The 17939-nt window shown below is 41.8% G+C and overlaps 1 protein-coding gene across 1 annotated transcript; it reads left to right on the plus strand.

The window, feature by feature from the left end:
• The first annotated feature begins 523 nt into the window (after positions 1–523).
• Positions 524–2151, plus strand: LOC145571603 (uncharacterized). Its single transcript, XM_081630639.1, has 2 exons — positions 524–1078; positions 2092–2151. The coding sequence occupies exons 1-2, from the start codon at positions 524–526 to the stop codon at positions 2149–2151; spliced, it is 615 nt and encodes a 204-aa protein (XP_081486765.1).
• Positions 2152–17939: the final 15788 nt, after the last annotated feature.

Below are 17939 nucleotides of genomic sequence, written 5' to 3' on the forward strand. Positions count from 1 at the left end.
AGAGCTCAACAAGAAGGGCTTCTCAAATCCACTGCTGAGGTGCATCCCATAATGGGAGCAAGAAATCATTATGGAAGAAGCCCACTCAGGAATATGTGCCAATCACATTGGTGGAAAGGAATTAGGGGTGGAAGTCCTAAGAATGGGTGCATATTGGCCAACCTTAGCTCAAGACGCGCTGGCATATGTGAAAAAATGCGACAAGTGCCAAAAGTACACCCCAGTCATAAACCAGCCAGCAAATGATCTGACCCCAATCCTCAACCCGATCCCGTTTGCTCAGTGGGGAATGGACATATTGGGACCATTCACCACTGGGTCAGAAGGCAGAAAGTACCTCATAGTGGCGGTAGATTAATTTACTAAGTGGATAGAAGCTGAGCCAACAAAGTACATAAAGGCAACCCAACTGAGGACGTTTATATGGAAAAACATCATCACACGGTTCGGGGTGCCACATTGCATAGTCTTCGACCATGTGTGCCAATTTGACTACGACACGATTAAGGATTACCTGGAAGACATGGGCACCAAATACGCAAGCGCCTCAGTCTGCCACCTCCAGAGTAATGGCCAGGAAGAAGCAACAAACAAGCTGATCCTAACGACCCTGCAGAGGAAGCTGGAAGAATACAAGGGCCTGTGGGCGGACTTAGTCTCAGAGGTCTTATGGGCGAATAGAACCACAGAAAAGGAGTCTAATGGTAAAAGCCCTTTCACCTTAGCATACGGGGCTGATGTAGTCGTCCTAGTGGAAGTGCAAATTCTCAGCCTGAGAATACAACATTATGAACAACAAGGAAATGAAAAGCGCATGTTGGAAGAGCTAGACTTCCTGCCAGAAGTAAGGCTAAAAGCAGCTCTCAAGCTGGCAGCCCAAAAGAGCAGGATTTCCAAAGCTTTCAACAAAAGAGTCAAGCACAGAGAGCTTCTGCCCGCAGATTTAGTCCTCAGAAGGACAGCAGCAGTGGGAAGAGGAAATCAACATGGAAAACTGTCAGCAAAATGGGAAGGCCCTTTCATCATTCACGATAAGGTAGGACCAGGTGCATTCCTCCTCGCAGATCAAGAAGGTCAGGTCTTAAGAAACAGTTTCAATGCTGATGTGTTAAAGAAATATTTTGTTTAAGAAGCATGAATTTAAGAAGAAACAGGGATAGTTGTTTCAATTCTGCAAAAACTATATCTAGTTCATGTTATACCAATTAAGGCATTTGAGCCATTTTTATTCAATGAAATACGAGCCTCTACGTGAGGAGTATGTTGCGTACACTTGTTTTAATATATCATGCTTTAACATCATATACTAACGTGCAGAAAAAATAATATAATAACACGCGCAAGTGTTAGAAGCAAACATCACCCCAGTGCAAAGTGGCAAATTAGCGCATCCCTCCCTGAGACCTCATCTCACTTGCTTAAAGTAAAACAGGGCACCACCTCGGGGACGCCTGAGGGGGAAGCTTAGCACGTTCAACTTGAGTAGGAGAGATAAAGGGAAACGAAGAAGATGAGCTACGTGGGCAACACTAAGGTTCTCTTAGTCCCACCTAGCTCACCTCTTTGAGAGGGAGAGGAAAGGGGGAGATAGACATACAATAATCCCTTACGAAGAGAAGTAAGTGGCACAAAACAATAAGTCGCAGCATAAGCAAGCTGAACGACAAAAAACAAGTCACAACACAAACAAGCTGAACGACACAAAACAAGTCGCAGCAAAATAAGCTGAGTGACATAAGACGAGCAATTAAAAAGCTGATTGACACAAATAAGTCTCAGCACAGCTAGAGGAATAACTTCCAGACAGACAGCAATCGAATAAATTAATCAGTGTATAGGCAAACCTCTATCAGAGTTAAACAAAGTGCACAATGCATAAGTACTCAAAACAAATAGAGCAGGAAGAATAAAGTTAACTAAAGTTCCTGCCAAAGCACAGCAGAGGATAAAGTAGCAAAAAGCAATCAGCAACCAAATTAAGAAGACAGGGAGGCCCAACCTACGAGGCTTCAGCAAATGCAATAAAAAAAGCTGCCATGCTAAAAGATCCAGATACTGCTATGGGGCACTTGGTTCTAGGCAAATGTGCAGGTAACGAAATACATAGCAGGCAAAACAGCCGAAGAAGATCGCAAAGCGCATACAATATAAGGCTGAACCCCTACCCACCAGGGTAGAGTAAACATTCAGCAGGTCAGTTACAATATAGACAAAGCTGAGCCCTCTCCCACCAAGACAAGGAAACACTAAGCAAGTAAGGTCAAGAAAACACAAATTCAAGTTAAGCTGTACAGACCTATCAACGAAAAACAAAGTATCCTTAGAAGACACAAGGAAACATAATTTTGGCGGCTATACACCCCAAAGATAGTAACAAAAACTACCTAGTTACAACAGATCTTGGTTAGCGAAACTCAGAGGAACCACTAGAGTAAGAAGGTGACAACCGCCATAACCTTTATTGATCATCAGCCAAGGACTCTACTCCAATAGCTGCAGCGACGTCAGGGCAGAGAGGAACTTCCAAGTTCAGCACAGCTTGGTTGGGAATCTTGCAGCCGGCAGCACGGGGGTGATCAGCAGGGAGATCAAACAAACCAGCCTCGCATGCAGCCTCAACCTTAGCCCAGAAAGCGTTCAAACGAGCCTGCATATCCTCACCTTCACCATACAAGCTGCTAACGCACCGGGCCGCAGCCTCCCATCCACCATCATGGCGATAAGCCAATAGCTTAGCAAAAACAGGGGATAGCGCAAAAGATTTGAGTGCCTCTTTCTTGGCAGCTTCCAGCTTAGCTATGTGTCCAGCTCGCAAATTTGTAATCTCTTCCTCCAGCGTCTGCACCCTGGCCTGAGAGGTCCCCAACTGCTCCTTGCAGCTCTTTAACTTGGTCTGAGTGAGCTGAAATTCTCCCAACTGGAGCTGTACGGCGTCCGCCCTCTCCCTTAGAGGAGTCACCTCATTGGCCATAACATCCCTCTCAGCCTGAGCCTGCTGGACCTCCAAATTCTTATGAGAAAGAATAACGCCATGATTCTGATACTCCTTCTCCACTGACAGCAAGGCATTGGATAAATCTCCAACAGACCTGACAAGCTGCACAAAAGACAAAAAGGAAAGGAGTAAACCAAGGAAGAAATTAGCCAAAAGCAAAATAAAACAAGGCAGTAAAAAAAAAAAAAAGAAAGAAAAGGCAGAAGCAGAAACTAACCTTATGCAAGTCATGACAAGCTGTAGCAGCGGGAATACTAACTGAGTCGCGCGTAGAGTCAGCGGGCAGACGAACTCCTTGAGTCAATTGGTACCCCAAAGTACCACCCTTTTGAGGGTTGTCCACAAACAAAGACTCGTCAGCCCTCACATTCATCAGGGGCCGAAAGGGAGCATTCTAAGCTCCAGCAGGGCAGAGTATAGGACGAAGATGGACATCAATGGGAACCTTGGTAAACTCAATAGCCCTAGTAGGGCGAAAAGTTCCTCCAGCAGAAATGGAGGTAGCAGACAGAGGATTCTCAAAAGCATCACTCAAGAATTGATGAACACAATGGTGTAGTTCACTGTAATTCTGATTGTTCACCCCCCTATCAGCATTCCCACCTGGAAGCCCAGTGTTGACAGATGTAGATGCAAGAGGATCAGGACCAAGAGAGGTGTGAGCCTTTTTCGCTTCAGGCTCATCTCCAGCAAGGGCAGGGGACATTGGATCATCCTCCAAGTCAATAACTGGACGATCCTGCTAGTGAGAACCCCCTGCCCAAGAGAGCCCACCTCTTGAAGCGTTTCGAAGCCGCCCTCTCAGCCCGGAGGAACGCGACAGAAATCTGGGAAGCTCCATGATAGTCTCGTCAGGGAGCTGGAAGTCAGTAGCTGCAACAGAAGGAACAACAGTATCCTTTGCAGTAGTGACATCATCAACAGTAGAAGGAAAGAGCAGAACATGCTCGGCAGAAGAAATGGGTTTCTCACCCACAGCAGCGGTCTCAGCCCCCTCAGAGGGAAACTAGAGAACACTATCAGCAAAATCATCAGCAGTAGTTTTTGGATCATCAGAAGCTTGATCGCGTTGTCTTTTGGCGGCTGAAGTCTGAGGTGCCACCCGGCCAAAAGCCGCGACAGATTGCTTCTCAGGAGAAGCATCAGGCGCCACTAACGCCTCAGATTCTGAAGCCGCCCTTTGAGGGGCAGGCCGAGTCTCACGCCTACTCCCAATAGTAGAGGATGAAGGCTTAGCTTCAGCGCGGCTGAACCCAGCACGTTCAGCAGTAGCTGTAGTGCCAACAACAGCCCGCAGCTCCGCAGGAGCCAGACGCACTTCACCCTTCAAAGAGCCCGCATACACCTCCAGCGTGTCAAAGAGCTGAGGGGGATTTTCAGGAGTAGCAGTCAAAGGGTCCTTCCAATTATCAGCAAGCCCAAGCATACGTTTGTCCAACTTATCGTAGCCTGAAAGGGAGAAGGGCAGAAAAACCAAATAAGGCAAAGAGACAAAAAAAAGAAAGGACAGAAAGTTGAAAACTTACCAGACTCATGCGTACGGCACAAACGCATAGCAGAGAGCTGCTTATTGCCCACAATATATATTGAGTTGGGCAGCCAAATCTTGGGGAACTTAGAGTCACCAGTCCCCGCTCCCTGTAGAGCCTCAAAAGCCTTTGTCTCACGGACAAGCTCAGCAGGGGAGACGGTAACTCTAGCCATGTTAGTGCGGATCTCTCTGAAGTTGCGCGGTGCAGCAAAATTAAAAGGCACCTTCACCCAGAAAAATTTGCCAGTCCAGTCCCTAAAACTGCCAAGTTTTGGGTATGACAAGACCCTGCTCTCTTTAGGAGCAACATAATACCACCCTGACTCAATCCCAGAAGCAGATCTCTTCAGGCTCATCAAAGACTTAAACTAGTGCAGAGACTCGGGATACCTTCAAAACCTAAAAAACCACAGCAAACAGATCAAAGTATGAAGGGAAGTAGGATGCACCAGAGATATAAAGATATTGAAGGCACGTAGCAACTTCTCCAGGGTGGGGTCCAGAGGGAACCTCAAGCCCAAATCCAGCTGTGAAGCGAACACAGCAATATGACCAGCAGGAGGAGCTGATAGCTTCGCACCATCACCAGGGAGAACCAGCTCGTAACCCTCCCCAAAACCATAGAATTTCTGCCCAACAGTAGCCAGGTTCAGCCTCTTAGCATTCTTACGCCAGCTAGAGTCCAGCACACAATTTTTGGGCCCATAACATGTGTCATCCAGAAAAAACTCAGCTATGCCCTCCTCTACGGGCTCCACAACGTAAGTGGACTGACAATCATAACAAGAGCGGTCACCAGGAGACTCAGTCATCCTGCCCGATTGAACAGCTTGAGAAGGAGACGGTGATGGAGTCTCAGTGCTGCCACCTCGCACTACATAATGGTCAAACCGATGCACGTCAGCCATGTTATCAAGCCAAGCAAAACTATTTAAAGGCTGAACATGGGGAATGAGGCTAACAAGAGACACCTTAGGGGGATTAGCCTTGACGCGTCAGCTAACATTTTATGGCGCATTGCGCGCATCCTGAAATTGGTGAGATGGGATAAAGGAATCCTATCCAGCATGAGCACCCGCTCGCAATAAGGATCAAAGAAGTCAGGACGGGGTTCGCGCTGGAAAGGGAAAAAAGCGCTACCCTCAGCGGGATGACTATTGCCCAACCCAGACGCAGCAACAGGAGTCACAGCATTACCCATCCCGCTCGCAGCGGGGGGAAAGTTAGAAGGCATAACTGTTTGTACAGGAATAGGAGAAGAAGAAGGAGACACAGGGGAAGTGTGCACAGGGCGCTCACCTGAAAGAGAGGATCGGGAAGGAGAATCCGATCCAGTGACCGTTTGAGGCTCACTCATGTTCTGACTATCAGAAGCGTCAAACATTTTGAAATCTACAAAGAAACACAAGCCCACAAAGAGAAGAAAAGCAATGGGGCACCGAAAATCAAAAGATCAGTTTAGAAAACAAGAACAACGAAGGAATAAGGAGAAAAAATCAAGAATGCAGTTACAACAACAACAAGGAGAAGAAATTGAACAACGACAGTTGGGAAGAATCAAAAGACACAATCTTGTGAAGGAAAACCAAAAAGGAGCGAAATTGGGTAAATACAAACAATAAAAGGCACAAAGTAAGTACCTTTAGGAGAAAAAGTTGCAGAAGCAGTAGAGTACAACAACAATGGCGAACACAAAAGCCCGAGCGAGACGAAAGTTCAAATCTGCAATTGAGAAGAACAAAGGGGAAACAAGTCAGTAAAAGACAAGAATTAAGGAGGGAAAAACAAATAAAGTAGAAACTAAGGCAAAAACAAAGACGAGGAAGCAAGAACTTACCGCAACAATGGAGGAACGCGAGCGTTTGGAAGAGAAAGGACGAAGAGCGAAAATTTTTAAATGACAAGAGTAATGAAGAAGGGAAGATGAAAGGTAAAAGGAGTAAAGAAGATAAGTGAAAAGGGGGGACACTGAAATTAATACGGAATAAATGGGCGGTTAGACGCAAGGCAAAACCAAACCGCCATGTCACTTTAGTAAAATCAAACTGACAGCCCGGATCGTCAACACGTGTCACAATCATGTAAATATGGTTCCCGCCCTAAAAAAAAAAAAAAGAAAAACTTTAGCGGGAGTGATCGAAAATCCTCTCTGCAAGCTCATCATTTCTCAAACTTCAACGGGAGTGATCGAAAATCCTCTCTGCAAGCTTGTCATTTCTCAAACTTCAGCGGGAGTGATCGAAATTTGATAAGTGACTTTTATGTCACTTTTAGGGTGTTTATTGAGTCGTATTCCGGCTTATTTTCCAATATTTTCACCCTTTTTATCCTTTTTTCTTTTATTTACTTATTCTCGTCTTTTATCTTTATTTTGAGTATTTTTGTACTTTTTAATAGTTGTTAGTTTATTTTCGTATTTTTAGTTAATAATTCCTAGTTTCTCTCATTTTCTTATTTTATTTTATTTTTATTTTTTTGTTTTCTTTATTTTATTTAATTTCTTTTGATTTTATTTTTAATTTATTTAATTTAATTTAATCTTTATTTTATTTTATTTTATCTCGTGGTAATACCCTCGTGTTTGTGGTTGTAGGTGTTCCGGGTTTCAAGGTCATATTCGTGTTCGGAGGTCCAAGGTTCGAGGCGCAAAAGTTGAGCCAACCCCTGCTGCCAGCCTAACCTACACCACCCCATTTCCCTATCCTACACCACACTGCCCTGCTCCCTGCTTTCCACTCACCAATAACAACTCTAACTTCACGCACTCCACAACAACAAACCAACCTCCCTTACTTCCCCTGCTCCCAACTCAGCAACAAACACCACACCACCTCACGCAACAACAACATCACCAAACAGCACCAACAGCCAACACCTTCAACCACCATCCCAACCACATCCACCCAACACCAACAGCCTCCACAGTCACCAAACCACCACCAATCTCACCTTCTCTCACCACCTATCACAGCCACACCAACACCCTGCAACCCCTGCTCCCTTAAGCAACAGCCGCAACCACCACAATCAACCACCAATCCGCCAACATCACCACAAATTTTCCCCTGTTTCCACTCTAAAAAACAACAACCAGCAGCGCCACCCAAAACCCGCACCAACCATGCCTCCTTCAGCACCCCAAATTGGCAGCCACGCAAACCGACCTCCTCCACACACCAAACAAACACCAATTAAACCACCAACACCACCGTCATCTCCCATTTCCCAACCAAACCGCCAGTAATTACCACCTCAATTCGACCCCCGCAACACTAATTAAACCACCAGCTCTTCACCCACAATCAACCACCCAAATCACCACCAAATTACTCACCTAATAGCCGCTCAAATCACAACACCTAAACTCACCATATCAAGCCTCAACGCGGGCGCACAGTCTTGTCAGAAAGCGCACGAAATTGAGTCCAAAATCGAGTTGAGGCAGTAGCTTTGCGCGACTTGCTGTGCGTCTTCTGTGCGGGCGCGCAATTGTGGGTCAATCACGAGCTTTTCACGTGATTTTTAATGAGAATTGGACGGCCACGATTTTGGATGCTAGATGACGATGATGCTGATGAACGGTGATGATGGTTGTTTGGGATGATGGCTGATGGTGCTTGAATTGGAGCAGGGGAATTCGAAAGTGAAAGGAGTTTTTGGGAGTCTGATTGTTTCGTGGGTATTGGGGGGGGGGGAAATTAGTGGGTTTTGGGTTTTTCTTTTACCTTTTCATTTCCTTTTATTTTGTTTTGTGGTTGTTTTGTTTATTTTTGGTTTTTAGTTTAGTATTTTAATTGTTTTTAGTTAGTTTTATTTCTTTTTAATTTCTTTCTTTTCTTTTATTTTTTTTAACTTGTATTATAAATACCCCTTTGGGGTTATTTTCTCACTCAACTATGAATTAACATTTTTATTTTAGATAGATTAGTTTTTGTTTAGCCTATACTTTCTCTCTCTTAGGGTTAGTTTAGGAGTAGTGTACAGAGAGAAAGCTTGGATTTCCATGGAGTTTTTGAGAGTTTGAAGAAGCAACTTTGTGGAACTTCTTCTCGTCTATTCAATGAGCATTTTCTAACTTTCTCTCATCTTTATTTCTTGCTTAATTCTTAGTTTTTGCTTTTTGTTTATTGATTTGAGTAGATTAATTAGTTTATTTGTTTAATCTTGTTTTTATTGTTATTTTACCTTGTTTTCCATGCCTTTCTTCATTATGTTAGCTTAGATTTTGTTCTAGGGAAATGGATGAAGGGTATGTTAATAAATTGAATGATTGATTGTGATTAGTATGGAATTGTTTCTTGATTATTGTGTATAGATGATGCTTTTATGGATTAGAATCTTTCTAGCTAATTGATTCTATGTTCTTAATTGTGCTTTCAATCGATTGTGCGAGAGTGAGTTGGTTGAGAGCCCTAATTTCTTCCATACCTTTGCTAGGCTAGTTGCACTAGAGTGAATTAGTTTAGTAGGATAATTAACATGCTTAATTGTGCGAGAGTGAGTTAAATGTGTTGCTTTTTCCTAATCAAGGTCATTTTCATCTAATTGTATGATGTTATTGAATGTATTGATGTAATTGGATTCCACTTTCCCTAGTTTTAGTTATTTGTTCTTAGTTGTGTTTAGTTGAATCTCTCTCTATCTCACAAGCTTTCCTAGTAGTCTAGTTAGCACAAATTGATACACTTAGTCCTTTTGGGTTCGACCCTTTACTTGCCACTAACTAGTTTAGTGTAAGTTTAGGTATTATAAATTTCTAATTTTGTTAGGGTTAGTAGTACCAACGAACTATTTAATCCCGATCAAAATTCCTCTCCGCAAGCTCGTCATTTCTCAAACTTCAGCGGGAGTGATCGAAATTCCTCTCTGCAAGCTCGTCATTTCTCAAACTTCAGCGGGAGTGATCGAAAATCCTCTTTGCAAGCTCGTCATTTCTCAAACTTCAGCGGGATTGATCGAAATTCCTCTCTGCATGCTCGTTCTCAAATTTCAGCGGGAGTGATCGAAATTCCTCTCTACATGCTTGTCAATTCTCAAATTTCAGTGGGAGTGATCGAAATTCCTCTCCGCGAGCTTGTCATTTCTTAGAAACATAAGTTATCTTTGACATATAGATAGTGCGACAACACAACTACCAAAATCAGAACCTGACCTCCCAAGTCTCTAGACCGCATCAACAACCTAGAGAATTGAGGGGCTAGGAGTGCACAGGTTAATTCAGCCGGACGACCCGTTGAGCTAAGACCGGTAAGGCTACACTCCCAGAACAGCTGGCATGAACAAACCTCACGCCATCTCTTGAGGGGCAAGTTGTAGGGGATAGCTCCTGCTGAGCTATTCCTTCCAGCTGGGCTCAGTTAAGAAGACGGTACCTACATATAAAGAATCGGCATGAGTGACCTCATAACACCTCTTGAGGGGCTAGTTGTATAGGATAGCTCCCGTTGAACTATCGCCCAGCCCTCAGGGTGCGCACTCGCTGCCGAGAAAGCAATTAAGGAGGGCTCATTAGCCCGGTGGAGTCAGCCCGTAGGGCTGACCAGGCTGAACTCTCCATGAAGGAGATGGTACGCTTATAAATAGAGGGTAAAGTACAACGGAAAGGGGGGAGACACTGAAGTTATTACATTCTTTATATCTCTCTAAGTACACTTTCTCTCTCTAAACACTCTCTAACTTAAGCTTCGGAGGGGGGTTCCTCGAGCCACCCCCGAGGGCAGTTTACGTGTGCTGCCTTGTGTAGGTTATTGACGGGACCCAGCTCACCCAGCAGATGCCTTGGATCCATACCTGGAACAGTTAGTACCAACAACTAACCACATAAATATAGCTCCAAAAACAACTAGAATCAACAACAAAGCACACAATCACAATACATTATGATAATAAGCAATTTTCATGAAAATGGTTGCATTATCATCAATACTAACACAAAATTACTCAACTAAATTCCATGAAAATAGCTTCAAAATAAATAATGTTAACAACAATGTTCCAAAATCACTAAATATCACACTAAAAACCAAAAAATCCTTAGCATAGAAAATCAAAATCACATGAAAGTCACTCAAGCTAAACCATGCTTAATAACTAAAAATTTTACATAAACAAGTGAATATAAGCAATAAAGTAGCAAAATTTAGAGTTATACCACTAAGATGCAAAGGGATGTTTTTTGGTAGTGTGGGAGAAGGCTTAGCATCATGCTAGTGTGGGGGGGGGGGGACTCCATTGTAGGTGGTAGAGCTTGCATGGTTCGGTTGGCTTTATCATGTTTTGATGTTGATTGATTCTTCTTGATTGTGATGATGATGTCTCTGGGTGATTTTGATGAGCTTTTGCTAATGAATTTTCAAGTGTTTGTGTAGGTGATGGCGCTCCTAAGAAGGAAAATCCAAACTCTCGATAATCCAAATTTCCCTTAATCCAAATATTTTTTTAGATATTTTTATTTTATTTTTATTTCTTCCTTTTGTTTAAAGTTTTAGTTTCCTTTTTTTTATCGCTTGGTTTTCATGAGTTTTAACTTTCTTGCGTGCCAAACCTTTTTGCATACTCTTTTCATGAATAATCTTTCAAAACCTTACTTGAACCAAATTACACAACTTTTTTGCTCAATTTCAACATTATCAAACTCGAACCACACAAGCCAATACTTCACTAACTACTACCCTAATCAAATTATTAAGCATGGTTTACACGGAAAAGACAAATTCCGTAACACAGCACACGTACCGTGACACGTCATTGTTCACCGTGGCATGGTATAGTACACCGTGTCGCGGTATGGGAAGACGCGAAAATTACACGAAAAAAGCACCTCGACACAATGTAAAGCACTATGTCATGGCACCAGGCACAGTCAGACGGGGCACACTCCCGTGACACGGTGCTTTTGCACTGTGCACGGTGATTCCAGTTTTTTACACGTTTTTAAAATAATCATAACTTTTAATCCGTAACTCGAAATAAGGTATATAATATATCATTGGAAACATTATCAAGTCTACTTTCAACCTAATAAAATTCAGTTCAAAAAAATTTGTATATTTTAAGATATGGCCGTTTTAGTGGAAGGGTGTCGGTTTTGGGCCGAGTTTAGTGTTTTGCTCATATCTTTTTCGTTATAGCTTGGAGTTGGCTTATGATATATGGTTAGAAAGATTATTTCAAGGCCTATACAACCAAATAATAATTGGATAAAAATTATATAGCCATAAAATCAGTTCAGCTCGGTTTGTGATGTGGATATGAAAAGTAGAAAATATGTTATGGTTTAGGGAAATGAGCTAGAAATTGGATTGGTTTATGAAATATATTGGATAGAACATGGATTTAAGAACTCCAAAGATTAAATACTCAACCCAACCAATAATGGCGGTGAAAGGTGTTCATCATTGGGTTTGGTTTTGGGGAGACATTTTTAGGTGCCTACAGAAGCCCTTACTTTGACCGAGTTTGTAGAAGCGTCAGTTTCAAAAACGATAGTCAAAGTATTCGATAGGGACGAAAAATGATTTAACATGTTCTGCGATCCTAAATAACTCTGTATACGCCGATACCTGCAGAAAAACGTTAGTTCCACAGATAAAAGAGTAAAGGGATAGAATGCTTATCTGACACCAGTTTATCGGTGACAAATGAGTTTGGTAGCTTCCTATGCTTGAAGGAATCCACCGGATGACGTTTTTTGAAATACTTTTCATGCTTCAAGAAAGTCGACTGATGAGTTTGGTAGCTTTTTAAGCCTGAAGAAACCTACTGGATGATACTTTCCATGCTTGAGGAAAGTCGACATATGAATTTGGTGTTTTTCTATGCTTGAAGAAACCCACCTATAATACTTTCCATGCTTGAGGAAAGCAAACAAAGGAATTTGGCGGTTTTCTATGCTTGAAGAAACCTACTGGATAATACTTTCCATGATTGAGGAAAGTCGACAGATGATGAGATTGCAAGTCTATGTGTATCGAGAACCTTATGCCGTGAAATGATAGTGGTTTGATTGTCCCCAAACATGGGCTGTAGTTGGTTCGCTTGTCCCTGAACGTGGGCTGGAAATGGTTCGCTTGTCCCCAAACGTGGGCTTTAGATGGTCCGCTTGTCCCCGGACGTGGGCTGTAAATGGTCCGCTTGTCCCCGGACGTGGGATGTAGATGGTCCGCTTGTCCCCGGACGTGGGCCGTAAATGGTCCGCTTGTCCCTGTACGTGGGATGTAAATGGTCCGTTTGTCCCCAAACGTGGGCTATAATTGAGACTTGCAAAATAAAATTTTCCAAGGGACTCGTATAGACTATGATTGACTTGACCAACTGACTTGACCAAGTTTGACATGACACGACATGACATGACATGAGTATGACTTGTGATTGTGTGTGTATAGTTTGAATGTGTGTGCACAGACACAAGCGATCGAAAATGCAAAAGCAAAAAAATTCCGTCATTTTTGTCTTGAGATGAGTGGAGGGTACCGACTCTCTCCCGAGAAAGACGTAAAAAAAAGTTTTATTTTCGAACTTCCCTCGATGAGAAAATTTTAAAAACATTTTTTAATTTCCCCAAAAGAAAAGTTATGAGAAAGGGAAAAAGTTTTGAACTTCTTGTTGAGCAAGACGAAATTAATCGCATGGATTAAATTGCTTGTCTTGAAAATAATTTATGCATGATGCATGTTCATAGGCCAGGAGGCTAAGGACAATTAAATCATGTGACACGATAGATGAATGAACTTAGGTCATGGTGCTAAGCATCATATATGGTGTAAAGAAACGATCTTGAACGTCACTTAGGTCTTGAAGCTAAGCATGAGATGAAGTGATTATTGCATAATGAACGTTGCTTAGGTCAAGGTGCTAAGAATAATATGCTTTTTATGATTACAAATCATTGATATATAAATGTTGCTCAGCACATTATACGATGCATGAAACAATGAACATTGCTCAGGTCAAGAAGCTAAGCAAGTATACAATGTTTCTTTTAATGAATGTTGTCTTGAAAGATGATGAAGCATGCACCGTGAGGAAACAAAATTTCATGATAAAAGGTTCGTAAGGGAAAGCTGATATGGCTATGTATGTGTGAAAGATGTGTGTAAAAGTGATACTAGGTGAGGCTGCAATGGTTATGGTGAGGGAAATAGATGTGAGAAGAGTCGAGATGGGGACTCTTTAGGATAGGTAGGCTAAATGATGTGGGTTCAAGCCCCCAAGTCTAGCTCTAGATGGATAGGGTCATAGGATTAAGCATTAGATATTCTTTGACTCGATCATGCATGGATATGGATATGAATGTGGCCGCACCTCGATGTGAGGTTGCCTACGTGTCCGTTTGGAATCAGGCCAAACGTAGCTCTAACCGAACTTTGCACAAGTGTATGTACACCTCTAAGAGGTCTTTCAAGGGTTGTAATATGGTTAATTTGATGGTTTAAAGAAGAAAAGGGTACAAGGCTCAAGACTCGAGAGAATCCCCAAGATGTGTAATTGTGAATTTCAAAATTTTTAATTTTGCAAGTTTATTTTTATTTTTTTCTTTTAAATTTCTTTTTTATTTTTATTTTTATTCTATTCCTTTGAATTAATGTAGGCAATTTCAGATCATGCGGTCCATCACTCACTTAACATTCATGTTTCTCAGGCACGGTACCAAGCACTCCATGAGAGACGCAATTTGAGACGTGTTCATATCAAAGACATTGGAACACTTGCCTTTAGACATTGTTTTATTGTTACTTTGCTGCTTTTTTTTTTACTTGCCTTTTGAATGTTATACAATTACACATCTTCCAATCCCAGGGTTAAGTGAATGTGGGTTGAAGAAATGAAGGCCAAACGTTAGACGAGGCTCAAAGTTGTTGATGAAGAAATAGAATGTGATTGAACGGGTAACAGGGAATGACAGGGTTGCAAAGGTGCCTCAAATCATTGGTGTACCTTGTGTTTAGTTCAGTAATTGTTTTTTTTTTTTTTTTTTTTTTTTTTTTTTTTTTTTTTTTTAAGAATGAGTGAATGAAAAATGCTATGATCAAGATGTAAAGGAAATTGCTCATTTTACTAATGGAATAAAGGTGAACGAAACACATGAAACATATAAAAATTTGAAATGGAAAACCTATGCTATACATGAATGGGAGAATGGAGATGAATGATAAAAAAAAGAAAGAAATCTAAAAATCTTGCACAAAGGATCTCTTGTGCGCCTTGTGTTCATTACTTCTTGCCGCGTGGATGGACAAGAAGTTTGTTTGCATCCACCAAGTCTTGAATGACGTCTTTCAAATTCCAACATTTCTCTGTAGTGTGGCCCCTTCCTTAATAGTACTTGCAATGGGCTTTGGGATTCCATTTGGCGCTCCTTTCTTCAGGTTTTGGCTTTGAAAATGGCCCAATAGGTGTGATCAAACCTTGACCGTAAAGGTGATCAAAGGCCGCATCATAAGTCATTCCTAAAGAAGTGTAAGTTATTTTCTTCTTGGGCAATGGAGCATCAAGAGCTAACACTTCATAGAGATCAACTTGGCTTATATTGTTGGTAGTATTTTCGTGCTTAGAAGACGAAGAAAAAAGATGGACGTTCTTCTTGTTTTTCCAAGTGTTATTATTGTTACTACCAGTAGTCTTTATTAGATCATCCTCGATATTGATGCCAATGTCATATACAGCTTCAAAAGTGTTCAAAGGAAGAAACTTGAGATGTTGCTTGTACTTGTGAGTCAAATTTTGGATGTAGAGGCGAATCATATCTTTTTCTTTAGGAGGATCTACCATGAGTGCAGCTGTTTCCCTCCACCTGTTCAGATAAGTAGTGAAGCTATCATTCTCTTTTTGTTTGAGAATAAAGAGTTCACGTTCAGAAGTTTTACTTTGAATGTTACACTTATAACGGTTCATGAAACTGTCGGTGACATCTTGCCAAGTCGTAGTACGCTTGGCATTTAGGGAATAAAACCATTGTTAGCAAGCATGTTCTAAGGAGAGAGGGAACACCGTAGGGAAGAGTGTTAAGTCTAATCCCTTAAGAGCCATGGTTGCAGAGAATGCCTTCAAATGGAATATTGGATTGTCAATAGGCTTGAAGTTTGGAATATCGACAGTGGAGAACTTTTCTGGGAGTCTGTCCTTCACATCCAAAGGAGTGGGAGGCCGTTCCACATAGGTGAAATCCTCAGAAATCTTGCTCATTTGCTCTTTGATCGTGTCCATTGCAGCCGCAGTGACATTGTTGTGCTCTACTGTGTTGACTCTGGTAGTGAGTGCTTGTAACATGTTAGACATTGTCTCAATGGGCTTGTTAATGTTCTCAATATCTTCCTTAGTGGCCATTGGGACAAACTGAAAGTAGTTTGAAGGTAATAAGTGACGTGGAGATGGCAAATTTCTCTTTAAACGACACTTTGCTCTAAGAGGTTGATGTAGTAATGACTCGAACCGTACCAATCTAACCTTGCTCCTTGACCAAGTGCAGTGAAATAAAACAGCTGCACTTAATTGTTTGACACATTGATCAAGATAGGAAAAAAAAGTCATTTGAAAACAGGTGAGAATAACTCCGATCCACTCATCTTTTATTATAACGGAAATGGGGGTGCATGAACAAGGTATACGATCATAAACGACATGGGGTATGACCCGAGTAAAAAAAATAAAGAAAGTGTGTGGACTATACTTGAATCGTGAGTGATTAAGTGATGTTATAAGACTCATGGTATGATCGTATGGCTAGACATGTGAACAGTAACCAAAATGACTGATGAGAGGACCAAATTAACACGGAAGACTAAAAAAAAGCTGACTAGACTTATTTTCAAGGCACTGTGACACGGCAAACTGTGATGCGGTGACCATTTCAAGTTTTTTTTTTTGATTTTTTGTTTTTTGCTGGAAATCCACCGTGCCATAGTGGAAACTGCCGTGACACGGTGAACTTTCCCATAGCACGGTGGATGCTGACGTGGCACGAGATTTTTTTTTTTGTTGGAAATCCACCGTGCCACGGTGGAAATTGCCGTGACATGGTGAACTTTCCAGTGGCACGGTGGATGATGATGTGGCACAACAAATTATTTTTTGTTTGCGCTAATTACTAAGTGAGTACAGTCCATTGGCAATCGTTAGTCATAAAATAATCCACCATAGACAAAGAAAGATCGTGAAGGTTAGGATCAAAACGACCAAATATACACACATAAAACACGTAGGCACAATGATGCAAAGAATAGTTCGCAACCTAAGGTCAAGTTCTACGTTCGACTATGGTTAGGTTTATTTGGTGTCAATACGGTACCATGGTTAAGAGTTTTGATGCGTTAGCAAAGCAGCCTCCCTTGACGGTGTATGCCAACGGGTGGCTCCGCGAGTTCGTAATGAAATCAAACTCGACTCCATGGTTTGGGTGGATTTAATAACTCGGATGAACCCTTATTTCCATGAGCGTTTTTGGGTTGATAGAGCTTAAATCCCCCGAGGCTAAGACGCATGTAGATCACACACGTTTTTTCAGAAAAACCGAAGGAAGTTGACTGTGAGAAGAGAAAATAAGACACCGAACTGATTTAAGGATTGTCGTGACACGGCAAAGAGCACCTTGTCACGATGCTGCACACCGTGTGACGGTGTACTGCACCGTGACACGGAAGATTCAATTCTGCCGTGGTGCGGCTGTCAAAAAATCTGACTGGTGCCTGCTTTCCTTCGTACACAATCAAGTTATTCGATTTTTCCTATAGGACAGTCCTAAATGCGACTTTAAAACGTCTATGCAAAAATGCCAAATTAATCACAGGAATATTTTTCAAGAATCTTTCAAGTCTCATCCACTCATCTTAATTAAATATTGATCACTCAAATCGATAAATAACTAAGAATCCTCCCCAGTGGAGTCGCCAAATAGTAGGAGTCGTTCGAAGTGCTCCTACGTTAAAGTATGTGTGAATATGCTTGGTACTCATAGGAAGTGGCAACTGACATTACGATTAGGGACAACGATTAGGGACAAAGCAAATTAGGGAGCCGCCAACAAGTTTTTAAGGAACTCATAAACCGTTCACGGATCATAAAAGGCAACCACAATAAAGGGACAACGAAGGCAACAACGATTGACCCGTGAAGGTTACACCCCATTCATAATCCATAAGATTACTAACTCCATATGGTTCGGAATAATGAAAGGAGGATCGGGGATGATGGTACGAAGTGAGTCATGGAGTCACATCCGCCCGTATTGGCCTCTACTCGATTCTTATAGTGAAAAGCAATCATGCAATCTCAAAGGCATACTAACAGAGATTTAATTCGCTCAAAACTACTATTAAGCTAAATTGGTTTAATATTAATGCAATATATAATTCTATAAAATTTGTGATCACTTGATTAAACAACAAGATTAAAAAGGAACCTAAACCGGTCGTCTAA

This window comes from Chenopodium album, chromosome 2 (genome assembly GCF_948465745.1).
Source record: "Chenopodium album chromosome 2, dcCheAlbu1.1, whole genome shotgun sequence".
NCBI classification, from domain to species: domain Eukaryota; kingdom Viridiplantae; phylum Streptophyta; class Magnoliopsida; order Caryophyllales; family Amaranthaceae; genus Chenopodium; species Chenopodium album.